At 46.8% G+C, this 22,247-nt stretch overlaps 1 protein-coding gene across 1 annotated transcript in view; it reads right to left on the bottom strand.

Annotated features, from left to right (window-relative positions):
* Window positions 1-22,247, bottom strand: part of RUFY2 (RUN and FYVE domain containing 2) — a 69,102-nt gene that overhangs the window by 22,599 nt on the left and 24,256 nt on the right. Inside the window, exons 8-9 of the mRNA XM_089687744.1 lie at window positions 20,517-20,582; window positions 11,582-11,651 (exon numbers count right to left, since the gene is read on the bottom strand). Coding sequence (XP_089543870.1) covers window positions 11,582-11,651; window positions 20,517-20,582 — 136 coding nt within the window. The remainder of the gene's footprint in view (window positions 1-11,581; window positions 11,652-20,516; window positions 20,583-22,247) is intronic.

The raw sequence follows: 22,247 nt of genomic DNA, 5'->3' as shown, positions 1-22,247 counted from the left end.
CACTACTAGCCCCCTCGGCTGCGTGTGGGTCAGGAGACAGACCTGTCTCTAGACCGGTCACCGAGCCACTCTCCTCGCCAGTACTTCTTCGCCTGGCTGCTGAAGAGGCGGATGTCTCCCCCCGTTCCTGACCGCCCTCTGTTAGCTCTTCCTCACTGTACAGTGGGGCTGAGCCCACAGCATGCGATACTTCGCTTGGTGAGGGAACACCAAAGGACAGGGGCAGGTCGAGGACACGTGATTTCAGTGGGCTTGCTCCCGGGCCATGCCAACTATCGGTTGTGTCTGACGTACCCACCGACCGTTGGCTGTAGGTGTCAGACGTGACCTGGGAAGAGGAAGACGACCGAGTCAACCAATCGATGACGGCAGGGTTGTCGGTAAAGACACGACCGCTGGATGACACCGGGAGCACTGGCCTCTGGCTGCGACTAGTGCTGCCTCGACCCCTTCCTCTGCTGCCACATCTGCTCGCTCCTGAAACATTGCCTCCTCTGCCACTCCTCTGCGTGTTGTCTGACATACTCTTTAATTCAATAAGCACCCCAAAAATAAAACCGGATTTAACTCTTTGAACGTACAATAGTGGTTGTGAAGCAGAAAGTCAGTTTATTTAGCACAATCGGTCAATTGCAGCTTGCCGTTGGCTGTAAACTGTACGTTTATGTCACTGGAATGCACTAATCACCCAAAAAATATTACCGCCACCCGGCGTGTATATGGATTTAACTCTTTGAACATACAATAGTGGTTGTGAAGCAGAAAGTCAGTTTATTTAGCACAATCGGTCAATTGCAGCTTGCCGTTGGCTGGAAACTGTACGTTTATGTCACTGGAATGCACTAATCACCCAAAAAATATTACCGCCACCCGGCGTGTAAATGGATCTAACTCTTTGAACGTACAATAGTGGTTGTGAAGCAGAAAGTCAGTTTATTGTACACAATCGGTCAATTGCAGCTTGCCGTTGGCTGGAAACTGTACGTTTCTGTCACTGGAATGCACTAATCACCCAAAAAATATTACCGCCAGCTGGCGTGTAAATGGATTTAACTCTTTGAACGTACAATAGTGGTTGTGAAGCAGAAAGTCAGTTTATTTAGCACAATCGGTCAATTGCAGCTTGCCGTTGGCTGGAAACTGTACGTTTATGTCACTGGAATGCACTCATCACCCAAAAAATATTACCGCCACCCGGCGTGTAAATGGATCTAACTCTTTGAACGTACAATAGTGGTTGTGAAGCAGAAAGTCAGTTTATTTAGCACAATCGGTCAATTGCAGCTTGCCGTTGGCTGGAAACTGTACGTTTATGTCACTGGAATGCACTAATCACCCAAAAAATATTACCGCCACCCGGCGTGTATATGGATTTAACTCTTTGAACGTACAATAGTGGTTGTGAAGCAGAAAGTCAGTTTATTTAGCACAATCGGTCAATTGCAGCTTGCCGTTGGCTGGAAACTGTACGTTTATGTCACTGGAACGCACTAATCACCCAAAAAATATTACCGCCACCCGGCGTGTAAATGGATCTAACTCTTTGAACGTACAATAGTGGTTGTGAAGCAGAAAGTCAGTTTATTGTACACAATCTGTCAATTGCAGCTTGCCGTTGGCTGGAAACTGTACGTTTCTGTCACTGGAATGCACTAATCACCCAAAAAATATTACCGCCACCCGGCGTGTAAATGGATCTAACTCTTTGAACGTACAATAGTGGTTGTGAAGCAGAAAGTCAGTTTATTTAGCACAATCGGTCAATTGCAGCTTGCCGTTGGCTGGAAACTGTACGTTTATGTCACTGGAATGCACTAATCACCCAAAAAATATTACCGCCACCCGGCGTGTATATGGATTTAACTCTTTGAACGTACAATAGTGGTTGTGAAGCAGAAAGTCAGTTTATTTAGCACAATCGGTCAATTGCAGCTTGCGGTTGGCTGGAAACTGTACGTTTATGTCACTGGAATGCACTAATCACCCAAAAAATATTACCGCCACCCGGCGTGTAAATGGATCTAACTCTTTGAACGTACAATAGTGGTTGTGAAGCAGAAAGTCAGTTTATTTAGCACAATCGGTCAATTGCAGCTTGCCGTTGGCTGGAAACTGTACGTTTATGTCACTGGAATGCACTAATCACCCAAAAAATATTACCGCCACCCGGCGTGTATATGGATTTAACTCTTTGAACGTACAATAGTGGTTGTGAAGCAGAAAGTCAGTTTATTTAGCACAATCGGTCAATTGCAGCTTGCCGTTGGCTGGAAACTGTACGTTTATGTCACTGGAATGCACTAATCACCCAAAAAATATTACCGCCACCCGGCGTGTAAATGGATCTAACTCTTTGAACGTACAATAGTGGTTGTGAAGCAGAAAGTCAGTTTATTGTACACAATCGGTCAATTGCAGCTTGCCGTTGGCTGGAAACTGTACGTTTCTGTCACTGGAATGCACTAATCACCCAAAAAATATTACCGCCAGCCGGCGTGTAAATGGATTTAACTCTTTGAACGTACAATAGTGGTTGTGAAGCAGAAAGTCAGTTTATTTAGCACAATCGGTCAATTGCAGCTTGCCGTTGGCTGGAAACTGTACGTTTATGTCACTGGAATGCACTAATCACCCAAAAAATATTACCGCCACCCGGCGTGTAAATGGATCTAACTCTTTGAACGTACAATAGTGGTTGTGAAGCAGAAAGTCAGTTTATTTAGCACAATCGGTCAATTGCAGCTTGCCGTTGGCTGGAAACTGTACGTTTATGTCACTGGAATGCACTAATCACCCAAAAAATATTACCGCCACCCGGCGTGTATATGGATTTAACTCTTTGAACGTACAATAGTGGTTGTGAAGCAGAAAGTCAGTTTATTTAGCACAATCGGTCAATTGCAGCTTGCCGTTGGCTGGAAACTGTACGTTTATGTCACTGGAACGCACTAATCACCCAAAAAATATTACCGCCACCCGGCGTGTAAATGGATCTAACTCTTTGAACGTACAATAGTGGTTGTGAAGCAGAAAGTCAGTTTATTGTACACAATCTGTCAATTGCAGCTTGCCGTTGGCTGGAAACTGTACGTTTCTGTCACTGGAATGCACTAATCACCCAAAAAATATTACCGCCACCCGGCGTGTAAATGGATCTAACTCTTTGAACGTACAATAGTGGTTGTGAAGCAGAAAGTCAGTTTATTTAGCACAATCGGTCAATTGCAGCTTGCCGTTGGCTGGAAACTGTACGTTTATGTCACTGGAATGCACTAATCACCCAAAAAATATTACCGCCACCCGGCGTGTATATGGATTTAACTCTTTGAATGTACAATAGTGGTTGTGAAGCAGAAAGTCAGTTTATTTAGCACAATCGGTCAATTGCAGCTTGCCGTTGGCTGGAAACTGTACGTTTATGTCACTGGAATGCACTAATCACCCAAAAAATATTACCGCCACCCGGCGTGTAAATGGATCTAACTCTTTGAACGTACAATAGTGGTTGTGAAGCAGAAAGTCAGTTTATTTAGCACAATCGGTCAATTGCAGCTTGCCGTTGGCTGGAAACTGTACGTTTATGTCACTGGAATGCACTAATCACCCAAAAAATATTACCGCCACCCGGCGTGTAAATGGATCTAACTCTTTGAACGTACAATAGTGGTTGTGAAGCAGAAAGTCAGTTTATTTAGCACAATCGGTCAATTGCAGCTTGCCGTTGGCTGGAAACTGTACGTTTATGTCACTGGAATGCACTAATCACCCAAAAAATATTACCGCCACCCGGCGTGTAAATGGATCTAACTCTTTGAACGTACAATAGTGGTTGTGAAGCAGAAAGTCAGTTTATTTAGCACAATCGGTCAATTGCAGCTTGCCGTTGGCTGGAAACTGTACGTTTATGTCACTGGAATGCACTAATCACCCAAAAAATATTACCGCCACCCGGCGTGTATATGGATTTAACTCTTTGAACGTACAATAGTGGTTGTGAAGCAGAAAGTCAGTTTATTTAGCACAATCGGTCAATTGCAGCTTGCCGTTGGCTGGAAACTGTACGTTTATGTCAATGGAATGCACTAATCACCCAAAAAATATTACCGCCACCCGGCGTGTAAATGGATCTAACCCTTTGAACGTACAATAGTGGTTGTGAAGCAGAAAGTCAGTTTATTGTACACAATCGGTCAATTGCAGCTTGCCGTTGGCTGGAAACTGTACGTTTCTGTCACTGGAATGCACTAATCACCCAAAAAATATTACCGCCAGCCGGCGTGTAAATGGATTTAACTCTTTGAACGTACAATAGTGGTTGTGAAGCAGAAAGTCAGTTTATTTAGCACAATCGGTCAATTGCAGCTTGCCGTTGGCTGGAAACTGTACGTTTATGTCACTGGAATGCACTAATCACCCAAAAAATATTACCGCCACCCGGCGTGTAAATGGATCTAACTCTTTGAACGTACAATAGTGGTTGTGAAGCAGAAAGTCAGTTTATTTAGCACAATCGGTCAATTGCAGCTTGCCGTTGGCTGGAAACTGTACGTTTATGTCACTGGAATGCACTAATCACCCAAAAAATATTACCGCCACCCGGCGTGTATATGGATTTAACTCTTTGAACGTACAATAGTGGTTGTGAAGCAGAAAGTCAGTTTATTTAGCACAATCGGTAAATTGCAGCTTGCCGTTGGCTGGAAACTGTACGTTTATGTCACTGGAACGCACTAATCACCCAAAAAATATTACCGCCACCCGGCGTGTAAATGGATCTAACTCTTTGAACGTACAATAGTGGTTGTGAAGCAGAAAGTCAGTTTATTGTACACAATCTGTCAATTGCAGCTTGCCGTTGGCTGGAAACTGTACGTTTCTGTCACTGGAATGCACTAATCACCCAAAAAATATTACCGCCACCCGGCGTGTAAATGGATCTAACTCTTTGAACGTACAATAGTGGTTGTGAAGCAGAAAGTCAGTTTATTTAGCACAATCGGTCAATTGCAGCTTGCCGTTGGCTGGAAACTGTACGTTTATGTCACTGGAATGCACTAATCACCCAAAAAATATTACCGCCACCCGGCGTGTATATGGATTTAACTCTTTGAACGTACAATAGTGGTTGTGAAGCAGAAAGTCAGTTTATTTAGCACAATCGGTCAATTGCAGCTTGCCGTTGGCTGGAAACTGTACGTTTATGTCACTGGAATGCACTAATCACCCAAAAAATATTACCGCCAGCCGGCGTGTAAATGGATCTAACTCTTTGAACGTACAATAGTGGTTGTGAAGCAGAAAGTCAGTTTATTGTACACAATCGGTCAATTGCAGCTTGCCGTTGGCTGGAAACTGTACGTTTATGTCACTGGAATGCACTAATCACCCAAAAAATATTACCGCCACCCGGCGTGTAAATGGATCTAACTCTTTGAACGTACAATAGTGGTTGTGAAGCAGAAAGTCAGTTTATTTAGCACAATCGGTCAATTGCAGCTTGCCGTTGGCTGGAAACTGTACGTTTATGTCACTGGAATGCACTAATCACCCAAAAAATATTACCGCCACCCGGCGTGTAAATGGATCTAACTCTTTGAACGTACAATAGTGGTTGTGAAGCAGAAAGTCAGTTTATTTAGCACAATCGGTCAATTGCAGCTTGCCGTTGGCTGGAAACTGTACATTTATGTCACTGGAATGCACTAATCACCCAAAAAATATTACCGCCACCCGGCGTGTAAATGGATCTAACTCTTTGAACGTACAATAGTGGTTGTGAAGTAGAAAGTCAGTTTATTGTACACAATCGGTCAATTGCAGCTTGCCGTTGGCTGGAAACTGTACGTTTCTGTCACTGGAATGCACTAATCACCCAAAAAATATTACCGCCAGCCGGCGTGTAAATGGATTTAACTCTTTGAACGTACAATAGTGGTTGTGAAGCAGAAAGTCAGTTTATTTAGCACAATCGGTCAATTGCAGCTTGCCGTTGGCTGGAAACTGTACGTTTATGTCACTGGAATGCACTAATCACCCAAAAAATATTACCGCCACCCGGCGTGTAAATGGATCTAACTCTTTGAACGTACAATAGTGGTTGTGAAGCAGAAAGTCAGTTTATTTAGCACAATCGGTCAATTGCAGCTTGCCGTTGGCTGGAAACTGTACGTTTATGTCACTGGAATGCACTAATCACCCAAAAAATATTACCGCCACCCGGCGTGTATATGGATTTAACTCTTTGAACGTACAATAGTGGTTGTGAAGCAGAAAGTCAGTTTATTATACACAATCGGTCAATTGCAGCTTGCCGTTGGCTGGAAACTGTACGTTTATGTCACTGGAATGCACTAATCACCCAAAAAATATTACCGCTACCCGGCGTGTAAATGGATCTAACTCTTTGAACGTACAATAGTGGTTGTGAAGCAGAAAGTCAGTTTATTGTACACAATCGGTCAATTGCAGCTTGCCATTGGCTGGAAACTGTACGTTTCTGTCACTGGAATGCACTAATCACCCAAAAAATATTACTGCCAGCCGGCGTGTAAATGGATTTAACTCTTTGAACGTACAATAGTGGTTGTGAAGCAGAAAGTCAGTTTATTTAGCACAATCGGTCAATTGCAGCTTGCCGTTGGCTGGAAACTGTACGTTTATGTCACTGGAATGCACTAATCACCCAAAAAATATTACCGCCACCTGGCGTGTAAATGGATCTAACTCTTTGAACGTACAATAGTGGTTGTGAAGCAGAAAGTCAGTTTATTGTACACAATCGGTCAATTGCAGCTTGCCGTTGGCTGGAAACTGTACGTTTGTGTCACTGGAATGCACTAATCACCCAAAAAATATTACCGCCAGCCGGCGTGTAAATGGATTTAACTCTTTGAACGTACAATAGTGGTTGTGAAGCAGAAAGTCAGTTTATTTTGCACAATCGGCAAACTGCAGCACCAACTGTGCACGACAGCCACCAAAAAAAAAAGGGTGTATGTCACTTTAAATTTTCGATTCTTTGATAGCTGTGGCCCTAAGTAACGATTCTGTGTCCCTGAGTAACGATTCTGTGTCCCTGAGTAACGATTCTGTGGCCCTAAAGTCTCTGTGGCCCTAACTCTGTCCCTTAATACACACAGGTCTGTCTCTCTTGAATGACCGGAGGCTAATGGAGAATTCTAAGATGGCCGCGATTTATAGCTCTACCATTACACAGTGCTGGCTGGCTGCTGATTGGCTAATGCGATCACATGTCATGAATGCATTATGGGTCAGCGCGCCTTGTCTGCGTGCCTTCCCAGAGATCCCGCCCCATCTTCTCTGTCCATTTTCTCCGTCGCCACACATGTCGCCGCCATTTTTGGGAAAATTCGATTCGTGCATCCGAAGTTTGCTAATCTTCGGATTCGTCGCGAATAGAATTTTTCCAAATCTTCGGAACGAATTCCACTTTGTCATGTTCGATTCGCTCATCTCTAATGATTTCCTATGGGACAGGTTCATATCTCCGCATTTTCATCCGATGCGTTTTTTGGAAAGGGTCAGGGATTTTTTTAAACGCAAAAAGTAGCATTTTTGGTTCTATAGACTTCAATGGAAATGCTGCAGAAAAGCAGTAGTGTGTTTTTGCTGCGCAAAAAACGCAAAACACACTGCAGAAAGGGATCAAACCTAGCCTAAATGTGAGCTATAAACTGTACAACTCAATTGAAAAACAAACTTAAATCTTTTTGGGCGGGGGGGATTAAACATAAAAAACTAAAATAATGTGGCTGCATAAGTGTGCACACCCTCTTATAACTGAGGATGTAGCTATGTTCAGAATTAAGCAATCACATTCAAAATCATGTTAAATAGGAGTCAGTACACACCTGCCATCATTTAAAGTGACTCTGATTAACCCCAAATAAAGTTCAGCTGTTCTAGTAGGTCTTTCCTGACATTTTCTTAGTCGCATCCTACAGCAAAAGCCATGGTCCGCAGAGAGCTTCCAAAAAAGTATCAGTCAGGAGAAGGGTACAAAAGAAATTCCAAGGCATTAGATATACCATGGAACACAGTGAAGACAGTCATCATCAAGTGGAGAAAATATGGTGCAACAATGACATTACCCAGAACTGGACGTCCCTCCAAAATTGATGAAAAGACAAGAAGAAAACTGGTCTGGGAGGCTGCCAGGAGGCCTACAGCAACATTAAAGGAGCTGCAAGAATATCTGGCAAGTACTGGTTGTGTGGTACATGTGACAACAATCTCCCATAGTCTTCATATGTCTGGGCTATGGGGTAGAGTGGCAAGACAGAAGCTTTTCTTCTGAAGAAAAACATCCAAGCCCGGCTAAATTTTGCACATCTGAAGTCTCCCAAAAACGTGGGAAAATGTGTTATGGTCTGATGAAACCAAGGTTGAATTTTTGGCCATAATTCCAAAAGATATGTTTGGCACAAAAACACTGCACATCACCAAAAGAACACCATACCCACAGTGAAGCATGGTGGTGGCAATATCATGCTTTGGGGATGTTTTTCTTCAGCTGGAACTGGGGCCTTAGTCAAGGTAGAGGAAATTATGAACAGTTTCAAATACCAGTCAATATTGGCACAAACCCTTCAGGCTTCTGCTAGAAAGCTGAACATGAAGAGGAACGTCATCTAGGAATGACTTCACCAGAAGAAGTTTAAAGTTTTGGAATGGCCCAGCCAGAGCCCAGACCTGAATCCCATCAAAAATCTGTGGTGTGATCTGAAGAGGGCTGTGTACAGGAGATGCCCTCACAATCTGACAGATTTGGAGTGTTTTTGCAAGGAAGAGAGGACAAATATTGCCAAGTCAAGATGTGCCATGCTGATAAACTCATACCCAAAAAAACTGAGTGCTGTAATAAAATCAAAAGGTATTTCAACACAGTATTAGTTTAAGGGTGTGCACACTTATGCAACCATATTATTTTAGTTTTTTACTTCCCTCCACCTAAAAGAATGCAGTTTGTTGTTCAACTGAGTTGCACAGTTTATAGGTTACATTAAAGGTGGAAAAAGTTCTGAAATTATTTATCTTTGTCTCATTTTTTTACATCACAGAAACCTGACATTTTAACAGGGGTGTGTAGACTTTTTATATCCACTGTACTCCAACGGAATATACAGCAGGTAAAATAAATACTGAACACATCACCATTTTTCTCAGTAAATATATTTGTAAAAGTGCTATTGACATGAAATTTTCGTCACATGTTGGTGACAACCCATGCAATCCATACATACAAAAAAACCCAAAACAAATAAATTCAGAAATTAAGTTATGTGTAATAAAATGGAATGACACAGGGAAAAGGTAATGAACGCATGAAGAAATGGAAGTGCAAAAGGGCATAGAAAGCGGAGACACCAGCTGAAATCTATCAATAATTAGAAAGCAATCCTGCCCCTTGTCAGTGCAAATTAACATAAGCTGGTTCAGTCTCAACTGATGGCCCATAAAAGGTTTCTCATTACCAAGGTGTCAAACAAGAAACATCTCATGATAGGTAAAGGCAAAGAGCTCTCTTAAGACCTTTGCAACCTTATTGTTGCAAAATATACTGATGGCATTGGTTACAGAAGGATTTCTAAACTTCTGAATGTTCCAGTGAGCACTGTTGGGGCCATAATCCAGAAGTGGAAAGAACATCAGTACACCATAACCTGGCCATGACCAAGATTTCAGAAAGAGGAGTAAAAAGAATTATCAGAAGAGTTGGGCAAGAGCCAATGACCACTTGTGGAGAGCTTCAGAAAGAAATGGAATTAGCAGGTACAGTTGTTTTAAAGAAAACAATATGCAATGCACTCAGCCACCATGGCCTGTATCCACCACCACGCAAGACTCCATTGCTGAAAAAAAAGCATGTTGAAGCTCATTTAAAGTTTGCTGCACAACATTTAGACAAGCCTGTGAAATACTGGGAGAATATAGTCTGGTCAGATGAGACAAAAATTAAACTCTTTGGATGCCATAATACACACCATGTTTGGAGGTCAAATGGCACATCACCCCAAAAACACCATAGCAACAGTGAAGTTTGGAGGTGGGAACGGGGCTGTTTTAATACAATTGAAAGAAGGATAAATGGAAAAATGTACCAAGGCATTCTTGATAACTATCTGCTGCCATCTAGCAGTATGATGAGTATGAAATGAATGCAGCAAAGTAGTTCATCTCATGGGACATTTTGCGCTGTTACGGTTTGCACATATTTGTACCACGTTTTGCCACATTTGTCACACAATTTTGCACGTGGCAAAATTCACATTTGCTTCTGCGTTTGAGAGAACACATCTATCTATCCAATCACTGTGTATCCAATCAGGCAGGCCCTTGCACCACATAACTGATGATAAATCTAAACGAGATTGTACATTCAGATTGTATAGTGTATGGTAAGCTTTACAGACTTCCAAAGACACACATCTCCTGTTTTCAGTACTACAGCTCTGCTCCACATAGGCTGTTATGTGATTGCTTAGCTGCTACAAACTCTATCAAATGAAAGATCTATGGAAGAAGAAGGTAAAGTACAAAACAATCCATTGGCAGAGGAGGATGCTAGCTGAGTATTCATGGAGAACATTGTTCAGTGATAATGACTGCATTGTAGAAGCATGTAACTACAGAGGTGGGCGGGAGCAATCTTCTGGAGGGGGAAAGCAGATGCAAGGTGTGTTTTACTGAGGTCAGCTGGTAGTACTTTCTCACTCTACTACTAGTTTTTCCTATAGGACATCCTAAAGAAGGCATTACAGCGTTTACTATATAAGAAACTGGGGGCCGAGGTAAGGCCTACCCTACAACATAGGGACAGTTTTTTCTTCTCTGTACCAGAGGTACATTAGTGTGTCTATGCATGTACATAGCTCAGGATCACACATGCACGGGTGCCGCTTTAGCAAATGACTTGCTGAGAGGGCACCCAGAGGAAGAAGGAATAGACAGCGCCAGCCAAAGAGGAGGTGAGGGACTGCTCTGTGCAATGGATTGGAAGGGTGATCTCTCAATCTCGATCATCACTGCAGCAATGATTGAGATATCATTTTTTAGGGCTGGTGATTATGCACAAAGTAAAAGTAATCCTAGCAGCTAAGAAGCTGCTGGATTTTACAGGTGGCAGAAGGGGGTCCCAACCCCATTCCACCACCGCCTTTACCCGGGCTCTCCCAATCAATCAGAGAGCCTGGGAAGGATCTAGTTCCTGGGACACAGTGAAAGGAACTGATGTTGTTCCTCTCACTGTGTGACATCACAAACTGGAAGCAACGAGGATTTAATCACTTCTTGTATCGGTCCTATGTAAACAAGCAGTAACTGGATTGAACAAACATCTGATCAAACCTATCTTTTAGCGTGTTTTTGCCAAAAAATTGCAGTTTGAAGTAGTTTTCTAGCAAAAGAAAATGTCAGAATTGGCCTGGACTGGAAGTGGCTAATTTGCTCATGACCTAAACACATTTGCACTGGCTTATAAATGGTATTTTCACATACATTGCACATGAAGAAGATTATATAACAACAGATTTTATACATGCACATTTCAGCACTTCCATACCTCTTCAATGAGTTTTGCATTGGACTTTTCCAGTGTATCGATTCTTGTATGAAGACTGCTAACAGTACCACTGTGAACAAGCAGGAAAGTTGAATATTATATTATTATTATGTTATTAATATTATACAGGATTTATATAGCGCCAACAGCTTGTGCAGTACTTTACAAAATGGAAGGAAACAGTAGTTACTATACAATTCAATACAAGAGGACTCAGAGGGCCCTGCTCATTAGAGCTTACAATCTAAAAGCAAGGGATTAAAGAATTTGCTATAACACTACTTATAGGGGAAGATTTATAAAAGACGCATCAGATGCCATCAAAACACATTAACCAACACATATGCCAAGTGAAAAAAAAACATTCCTTGACACTTTTCCAACATGTTCTTCATTGTGGAAAAGTGGTTACTATAGCATTCATCCTATTTATAACAGGGTAAATGTTGAATTTCCCGCAGATTTCCCATGATTTTAAAAAAAAGACACAATTGCCAAGCCTGAGATAGCAAAGCATTGCATTTACCTAGAGAAATACAGTACAAGGCCTGTTTATGGATAGTGCGGAATCTGTGTTTTTAACAGTTCAGAATCCTGGAATGTGAATGCAGCTGGTTAGGCTGCCAAACACAAGCAGCTTTGTCCTATGCATACCAGGATCCACCACATTGTATTTCTACTGTTTAGCTAATGTTTAAATCTGGTGCATGTGAAAGAAAGCGACTTCTCTATTGGAGGTAAAGTGATAATTGTCAAGCATTTGCAAAGAATTTTCACAACACTGGATACCTGAATAAGTGCTTATGGTCATTGGTCATTCCTAGAGAGGTAACCCCTAAACACCAAAGTCTTACCTGTTGTGGTGCTTGAAAGTATCAGGTTTTGTTTGTCCTGCCCCTACTTTTGAACTGTTAAATAAACTGTACTGCAAACTACAATACACAGTATGAAAACAAAGGGCTGAAACTAAGGGAGGTCATAGAATATTTTTTTGGTTTGTTCAATCAGTGGGATGAATTAAAAAAAAAAAAAAGACCAGATTCCCTCATCCTTGCTGCTGAGTCATTGTATTCTGACTAGAGATGAGCGAATTATTCAAAAATTCGATTCGGCTGATTCGCCGAATTCGCGGAATAAATTCGATTCGAGGCGAATATATTCGCTGCGAATTTAACTTATAAAAAGGGTGTTTCTAGGCTTCAGAGAGCCTTTATATTAGTGCAGAACACTGTACCTTTAATTTAAATGCCCTTGGAGTCTGCTGGGGAAGAGAAATAATACTGTCAGTCAGTATGACATGCAGATGAGTGCCGTCGATCTTAGAATCACCGCACACTTCACTCATTTGGGCAGTCACGGGGCCAAAACCAGAGTGTGGAGCCACAGTGTGGCGGTGGAGGCAGCAGCAATGGGAGGCCATACAGCACCCTATGACAAAATGGAACCCACCAGCAGTGTGAGGAGACCTGAAAGTGGCACATGGCAGAGTGTGGCGATGGAGACAGCAGCAATGGGAGGCCGTACAGGGACCCATGACACACTCTGGACCTGGCAGCAGCATGAGGAGGCGGCACAGGGGCCCATGACAGATTACGGGCCTGGCAGCAGCAGTGGGCGGGCGGTGGATGCAGCAGTATTCGGAAGCCATACACAGGCCTCGGTTAAAAAGCGGAAGCCGTCAGCAGCGTGAGCAGACGACAGAGGCACATGGCGCAGGGTGGCGGTGGAGGCAGCAGTATTCAGAAGCCATACACAGGCCTAGGTTAAAAAGCGGAAGCCGTCAGCAGCGTGAGCAGACGACAGAGACACATGGCGCAGGGTGGCGGTGGATGCCGCAGTATTCGGAAGCCAAACACAGGCCTCGGTTAAAAAGAAGAAGCCGTCAGCAGCGTGAGCAGACGACAGAGGCACATGGCGCAGGGTGGCGGTGGAGGCAGCAGCAATGGAAGGCCATACAGCACCCTATCACAAAATGGAACCCACCAACAGTGTAAGGAGACCTGTAAGTGGCACATGGCGCAGGGTGGCGGTGGAGGCAGCAGTATTCGGAAGACATACACAGGACTAGTTTAAAAAGCAGAAGCCGTCAGCAGCGTGAGCAGACGACAGAGGCACATGGCGCAGGGTGGCGGTGGAGGCAGCAGTATTCGGAAGCCATACACAGGCCTAGGTTAAAAAGCGGAAGCCGTTAGCAGCGTGAGCAGACGACAGAGACACATGGCGCAGGGTGGCGGTGGAGGCAGCAGTATTCGGAAGCCATACACAGGCCTCGGTTAAAAAGCGGAAGCCGTCAGCAGCGTGAGCAGACGACAGAGGCACATGGCGCAGGGTGGCGGTGGAGGCAGCAGTATTCGGAAGCCATACACAGGCCTAGGTTAAAAAGCAGAAGCCGTCAGCAGCGTGAGCAGACGACAGAGACACATGGCGCAGGGTGGCGGTGGATGCAGCAGTATTCGGAAGCCAAACACAGGCCTCGGTTAAAAAGAGGAAGCCGTCAGCAGCGTGAGCAGACGACAGAGGCACATGGCGCAGGGTGGCGGTGGAGGCAGCAGCAATGGAAGGCCATACAGCACCCTATCACAAAATGGAACCCACCAACAGTGTAAGGAGACCTGTAAGTGGCACATGGCGCAGGGTGGCGGTGGAGGCAGCAGTATTCGGAAGACATACACAGGACTAGTTTAAAAAGCAGAAGCCGTCAGCAGCGTGAGCAGACGACAGAGGCACATGGCGCAGGGTGGCGGTGGAGGCAGCAGTATTCGGAAGCCATACACAGGCCTAGGTTAAAAAGCGGAAGCCGTTAGCAGCGTGAGCAGACGACAGAGACACATGGCGCAGGGTGGCGGTGGAGGCAGCAGTATTCGGAAGCCATACACAGGCCTAGGTTAAAAAGCGGAAGCCGTCAGCAGCGTGAGCAGACGACAGAGACACATGGCGCAGGGTGGCGGTGGAGGCAGCAGTATTCGGAAGCCATACACAGGCCTAGGTTAAAAAGCGGAAGCCGTCAGCAGCGTGAGCAGACGACAGAGACACATGGCGCAGGGTGGCGGTGGATGCAGCAGTATTCGGAAGCCATACACAGGCCTCGGTTAAAAAGCGGAAGCCGTCAGCAGCGTGAGCAGACGACAGAGGCACATGGCGCAGGGTGGCGGTGGAGGCAGCAGCAATGGAAGGCCATACAGCACCCTATCACAAAATGGAACCCACCAACAGTGTAAGGAGACCTGAAAGTGGCACATGGCGCAGGGTGGCGGTGGAGGCAGCAGTATTCGGAAGCCATACACAGGCCTCGGTTAAAAAGCGGAAGCCGTCAGCAGCGTGAGCAGACAACAGAGACACATGGCGCAGGGTGGCGGTGGATGCAGCAGTATTCGGAAGCCAAACACAGGCCTCGGTTAAAAAGCGGAAGCCGTCAGCAGCGTGAGCAGACGACAGAGGCACATGGCGCAGGGTTGCGGTGGAGGCAGCAGTATTCGGAAGCCATACACAGGCCTAGGTTAAAAAGCGGAAGACGTCAGCAGCGTGACCAGACGACAGAGACACATGGCGCAGGGTGGCGGTGGATGCAGCAGTATTCGGAAGCCAAACACAGGCCTCGGTTAAAAAGCGGAAGCCGTCAGCAGCGTGAGCAGACGACAGAGGCACATGGCGCAGGGTGGCGGTGGAGGCAGCAGTATTCGGAAGACATACACAGGACTAGGTTAAAAAGCGGAAGCCGTCAGCAGCGTGAGCAGACGACAGAGGCACATGGCGCAGGGTGGCGGTGGATGCAGCAGTATTCGGAAGCCAAACACAGGCCTCGGTTAAAAAGCGGAAGCCGTCAGCAGCGTGAGCAGACGACAGGCACATGGCGCAGGGTGGCGGTGGAGGCAGCAGCAATGGGAGGCCATACAGCACCCTATGACAAAATGGAACCCACCAGCAGTGTGAGGAGACCTGAAAGTGGCACATGGCAGAGTGTGGCGATGGAGACAGCAGCAATGGGAGGCCGTACAGGGACCCATGACACACTGTGGACCTGGCAGCAGCAAGAGGAGGCGGTACAGGGGCCCATGGCAGAGTGGCGAAGCATAAGCAGCTTAAATTGAAGGCCATACAGAGGCCTATGTTAAAAATAATAACATGTTTGGGGCATGATTCATGGCGGATTTAGTCAGTTGTGTCAGGAACTGGTGGTTTGAAATCCAGACTAATCCACGCCTGATTCATTTTCACAAACGTGAGTCTCTCCACACTTTGGGTGGACAGTCGTGTCCTCCGCGGAGTTACAATACCTCCTGCCGCACTAAACACGCGCTCCGATGCCACGCTACTGGCCGGGCATGACAGCCTTTCAAGGGCAAATTTAGCTAGTTGGGGCCAAAGGTAAAGTTTCGTTGCCCAGTAGTCAAGGGGATTGTCTACCTCGGTTGGCAGGGTGCTGTCCAAGTAGGCCCGAGCCTGTTGTTTGAGGTCCTGCTCCAGGTCCACCTGATGCTGCTGCTGCTGCGGCTGGTTAGTAGTTTCCTCACTGCGCTGGTGAAGAAAGCTACTCATCATCGACTGCAGACTGAGGCAGCCGCTGCTGGTGGAGCTGCCACTGCTCCTACCACCCCACCCCTCCCCTGCTGCCATGGCAGCGGAACGCGAGCGCACAGGGCCCACAGTGTCTGAGGATGGACGTTGGCGCAGAAAGGCAGAGACCAACTGACTACATAGGTGGTTTTTATAGTGCTTTATTTTGGCCTCCCTCTCAGCAGGTGTGAAAAAGGCCACCATTTTTGAACGGTAGCGAGGGTCCAACAAGGTGGACAGCCAAAAGTCATCCCTCTGTCTGATGGTTATTATTCGGCTGTCGCTACGCAAGCAACCGAGCATGCTATGGGCCATTTGTGCCAAGGAATGCGAGGGACTCCCTGCCTCCATCTCCACAGCATACTGCCACGGTGCGTCTGGGTCCTCTGTCTCCTCCTCCTCCTCTACCAGATGCTCCTGCTCCTCCACTCCTGTCCGCTGAGTGGAAAAACCACCCATTTCACTCAATAATTCCTGAGCACCAATGTCCTCCTCTACCTCCTCCTCTTCTTCCTGTCCTGCCCCCACAGGGGTCATGTGGCGTTGAGATCTGTGCGCCACGTCTACCGCACCCTGACCAGCCATTGTTAACAGCATTTGTTCCAGGACGTGCAACAGAGGAATGACGTCGTTCATCCCATAGTCCTGCCGACTCACGAATAGCGTGGCCTCCTCAAAGGGCCTGAGCAAGCGGCAGGTGTCACGCATGAGCTGCCAATGGCTGACATCTAAGTTACACAGGGGAGTACCTTTATCCGCTTGTAACATCAGGAAATCGGTGATGGCCTTTCGCTGTTCGTAAAGGCGGTCTAACAAATGTAGGGTTGAATTCCACCTTGTTGCAACGTCGCAGATCAGGCGATGCTGTGGAATTCCGTTCTGCCGCTGCAGCTCAAGGAGGGTGTGCTTTGCGGTGTAGGAATGGCTGAAATGCATGCAAAGTTTACGTGACATTTTAAGGATGTCTTGCAGTGGGATGGTGGATTTTAGGAACCGCTTGACAACCAGATTGAACACGTGAGCCATGCATGGCGCATGGCACAACCTTCCTTGACGCAGAGCAGACACCATGTTCTTTCCGTTGTCGGTCAACATGGTTCCGATTTTCAGTTTGCGCGGAGACAGCCATCTGTCGATTTCTCTGTTCATTACACTCAGAAGTTCCTCCCCTGTGTGACTACGTTCACCAAGGCATACCAGGTGCAGCACAGCGTGACACCGTTGCGCCCTGCACATGTGATATGCCGGTCGGGTAATGGGACTTGGCACGGGGGTGGCGGCTGAGGACACGGCGGAAGAAGAGGTGGTAGAAGCGGACATCTTTGCTGGACCAAGGACGTGCAAACGTGGAGGCAAAAGCGGCGTGACCTGTCCAAGTTGCTGGTGCGGCTGTGCCGGCACCACGTTCACCCAGTGGGCCGTAAATGACATGTACTGTCCCTGACCGTAGTTACAGCTCCACACGTCAGCGCTGCCGTGCACTTTGGCAGAGACCGACATGCTCAAAGACTGGCCCACCATCTCTTCTACATGTGAATGCAGGGCTGGCACTGCCTTTTTGGCAAAGAAATGCCGGCTTGGCACTCTCCACCGCGGCTCGGCACAAGCCATCATTTCTCGGAAAGGTGCTGAGTCCACCACTTGGAAAGGGAGGGACTGCAGCACCAGCAACTTGGACAGGAGGACGTTCAGCTTCTGCACCGTCGGGTGAGTGCTCGCAAACTGTTGTCTCTTGGAAACGGATTCCAAGAAAGACTGCTGACGGAATCCGTGAAGAGGAGTAGCAGGAGAAGGAGCATCTGAACGAGCGGAAGATGCCAACGAGCGACAACTCCCCTCAGCAGAGGTGTTGGAGCCTTGACTGGCTGATAGAGGGCGATTGACGTCGGGTGACGGAGCAAGTAACGGAGCGGGTGATGGAGTGGGGGCTGGGGCAGGCAGAACCGCCGTATCTTTATCACGGTTTTCCCAGGCCACCGAATGGCGACGCTGCATATGCTGACGCAACGCTGTAGTCCCAACATGGGCCCCCTGGCCACGCTTGACTTTCTGGCCACATAGTCGACATACGGCTACGTTTACTTCCTCGGGCGGCTTGACGAAAAATAGCCACACCGCCGAGTAGGAAACTTTGCCCCCGCTACTCCTCACTGGCTGACTGCTACTTCCTCCGTGCACACCGGCATCACTACTGGCCATGGTGGTAGGCTGCAGTGGAGCTGGTGCTCTACTCCGTGGCCGTTTGGCTCCACTGACACTGCTGCGACCCTGCTGCCTCCTGGGCAACCCACCGACTGTTTTGCTCGCTGGCAAGCTGGCACCCTCTTCTCCTGATGATGCGGAAGCAATAGCCTGATGACGACGAGGCTGCCAAGTGCGATCAGCCTCATCATCATCAATTAGGGTCTCCGCGTCACTACTAGTCCCCTCGGCTGCGTGTGGGTCAGGAGACAGACCTGTCTCTAGACCAGCTACCGAGCCACTCTCCTCGCCAGTACTTCTTCGCCTGGCTGCTGAAGAGGCGGATGTCTCCCCCCGTTCCTGACCGCCCTCTGTTAGCTCTTCCTCACTGTACAGTGGGGCTGAGCCCACAGCATGCAATACTTCGCTTGGTGAGGGAACACCAAAGGACAGGGGCAGGTAGAGGACACGTGATTTCAGTGGGCTTGCTCCCGGGCCATGCCAACTAACGGTTGTGTCTGACGTACCCACCGACCGTTGGCTGTAGGTGTCAGAGGTGACCTGGGAAGAGGAAGACGACCGAGTCAACCAATCGATGACGGCAGGGTTGTCGGTGGAGACACGACCGCTGGATGACACTGGGAGCACTGGCCTCTGGCTGCGACTAGTGCTGCCTCGACCCCTTCCTCTGCTGCCACGTCTGCTCGCTCCTGAAACATTGCCTCCTCTGCCACTCCTCTGCGTGTTGTCTGACATACTCTTTAATTCAATAAGCACCCCAAACATAAAACAGGATTTAACTCTTTGAACGTACAATAGTGGTTGTGAAGCAGAAAGTAACGATTCTCTGTCCCTGAGTAACGATTCTGTGTCCCTGAGTAACGATTCTGTGTCCCTCAGTAACGATTCTGTGTCCCTGAGTAACGATTCTGTGTCCCTGAGTAACAATTCTGTGTCTGTCCCTGAGTAACGATTCTGTGTCCCTGAGTAACGATTCTGTGTCCCTGAGTAACAATTCTGTGTCCCTGAGTAACGATTCTGTGTCCCTGAGTAACGATTCTGTGTCCCTGAGTAACGATTCTGTGTCCCTGAGTAACGATTCTGTGTCCCTGAGTAACAATTCTGTGTCTGTCCCTGAGTAACGATTCTGTGTCCCTGAGTAACAATTCTGTGTCCCTGAGTAAGGATTCTGTGTCCCTGAGTAAGGATTCTGTATCCCTGAGTAACGATTCTGTGTCCCTGAGTAACGATTCTGTGTCCCTGAGTAACGATTCTGTGTCCCTCAGTAACGATTCTGTGTCCCTGAGTAACGATTCTGTGTCCCTGAGTAACGATTCTGTGTCCCTGAGTAACAATTCTGTGTCCCTGAGTAACAATTCTGTGTCCCTGAGTAACGATTCTGTGTCCCTGAGTAACGATTCTGTGGCCCTAAAGTCTCTGTGGCCCTAACTCTGTCCCTAATACAGACAGGTCTGTCTCTCTTGAATGACCGGAGGCTAATGGAGAATTCTAAGATGGCCGCGATTTATAGCTCCACCATTACACAGTGCTGGCTGGCTGGCTGCTGATTGGCTAATGCGATCACATGTCATGAATGAATGCATTATGGGTCAGCGCGCCTTGTCTGCGCGCCTTCCCAGAGATCCCCGCTCCGTCGCCACACATGTCGCCGCCATTTTTGGGAAAATTCGATTCGTGCATCCGAAGTTTGCTAATTTTCGGATTCGGCGCGAATCGAATTTTTCCTAATCTTCGAAACGAATTCCACTTCGTCATGTTCGATTCGCTCATCTCTAATTCTGACAGCAGGGAGCCTTCCCCACAGTAAGAATACACTGATCAGTGCTGCCGGCTATAACTGGCAGCACTAATCGATCGGGAAGAAACTGACACACTGATTGTACAAAAGTCGACTGGCAGAATATTATTATTATTATACAGGATTTATATAGTGACAACAGTTTTCTCAGCACTTTACAAAATAACGGGAGACAATACAGCAACAATACAGTTCAATACAAGAGGGTTAGGAGGGCCCGGCTCCTTGGAGCTTACAATCTAAGATAACATTCTATTCAACCAGCCTGCCCTCACATGTATTGAATTTGGCTGGTTGAGCTCTGGCTTTTATTTCAATATAAGTGATTTTAATTGCATGTAATGGTGTTTTTACAGGACATTTATTTTGTTGTAGACTTACTTCAGTTGTCTGTTAAGTTCTTCAACATAATTCTTCTGATCCAGTATTGCAGAAATGTGTACATTCCTACAAAAAAAGAAGACAAATGTTAATAACTCTGCAATAACCCTGCAGATATCCAGTTTAAAAGGAATAAAACATAACATTTAAATGTGCTAGTTTGAAGAAAAGTAACACTTGCAAGTGCATAAAATGTGCCTAGATAAAGCTATAATTACAGATAGGCAGCCAATAGATGGAGTCATTTTTTTTTTTGTTTAGCTAACAGGACTACCGTAATTTTTGCTCCATCAGACGCACCTGACCATAAGACGCGCCTAGGTTTTACAGGAGAAAAACAAGAAAAAAAATATTCTGAACCAATGCACTGCAGACACAGTACAGGAGATGACCAGAGACTACGGACACAGTACAGGAGATGACCAGAGACTGCGTACATAGTACAGGAGATGACCAGAGACTGCAGACATAGTACAGGAGATGACCAGAGACTGCCGGCATAGTACAGGAGATGACCAGCGACTGCGGACACAGTACAGGGGATGACCAGAGACTGCGGACATAATACAGGACATGACCAGAGACTGCAACAGTACAGGAGATGACCAGAGACTGCGGACAGTACAGGGGATGACCAGAGACTCCAGACAGTACAGGGGATGACCAGAGAGTGCGGACAGTACAGGGGATGACCAGAGACTGCGGACACAGTACAGGGAATGACCAGAGACTGCAGACAGTACAGGGGATGACCAGAGACTGCAGATAGTACAGGAGATGACCAGAGACTGCAGACAATACAGGAGATGACCAGAGACTGCAGACAGTACAGGGGATGACCAAGAGACTGCAGACAGTACAGGGGATGACCAAGAGACTGCAGACAGTACAGAGGATGATCAGAGACTGCGGACATAGTACAGGGGATGACCAAGAAACCTTTGGGGAGGGAGGGGGAGCGGGTACCTGAATTTGACAGGTACCCGATCCCACTTCCGCGGAGTTGTCCTTCCTTTAGTGTAGGCACCGGCTGTGTCCGGCTGTGCCGGGTTCCCACTGCGCATGCGCAAGAAGCCCTGCGCTTTGTGAATGGCCCGTCGTCTTCTGGGACCTGTCATGTGTCCCAGAAGACGCCGTATCATTCACAGCCTGGTGCCCACACTAAAGATGCCGGTGCGGGAAGATTGCACAGAGCTGGACCGAGGAACAGGTAAGGTCCTGCTGCAGAGAAGAGCTGAGCAGCCGGCTCTGTATTCTGACACGGTGGTGGCGGCCCCTTTTTTTGGGGTAAAAAATGCGTCTTATGGAGCGAAAAATGCGGTAGTTGAAAAACCAAGATTCGATTTCCTTGTCCACACATTTGATGTGGATGAGGGAATCCTCCCCGCTGAGCTATTGTATTTTGACAGAAGGAAGACTTCCCCACTGCTGAGCGGCCGGCTCTGTATTCTGACACGGTGGTGGCGGCCCCTTTTTTTGGGGTAAAAAATGCGTCTTATGGAGCGAAAAATGCGGTAGTTGAAAAACCAAGATTCGATTTCCTTGTCCACACATTTGATGTGGATGAGGGAATCCTCCCCGCTGAGCTATTGTATTTTGACAGAAGGAAGACTTCCCCACTGTCAGAATACACTGATCAGTGCTGCCTGCTTTAGCCAGCGTCCTTGATCGAGTGGGGAAAACCTGACTGGGAAGTTGCAGAAGTCAATCTGTAGATTGATAGATCGACTT

Source organism: Staurois parvus, unplaced genomic scaffold (genome assembly GCF_062004578.1).
Source record: "Staurois parvus isolate SC_StPar_1 unplaced genomic scaffold, SC_StPar_1.0 ptg000437l, whole genome shotgun sequence".
Lineage (NCBI taxonomy): Eukaryota > Metazoa > Chordata > Amphibia > Anura > Ranidae > Staurois > Staurois parvus.
This window is presented reverse-complemented; position numbering and strand designations above follow the sequence as displayed.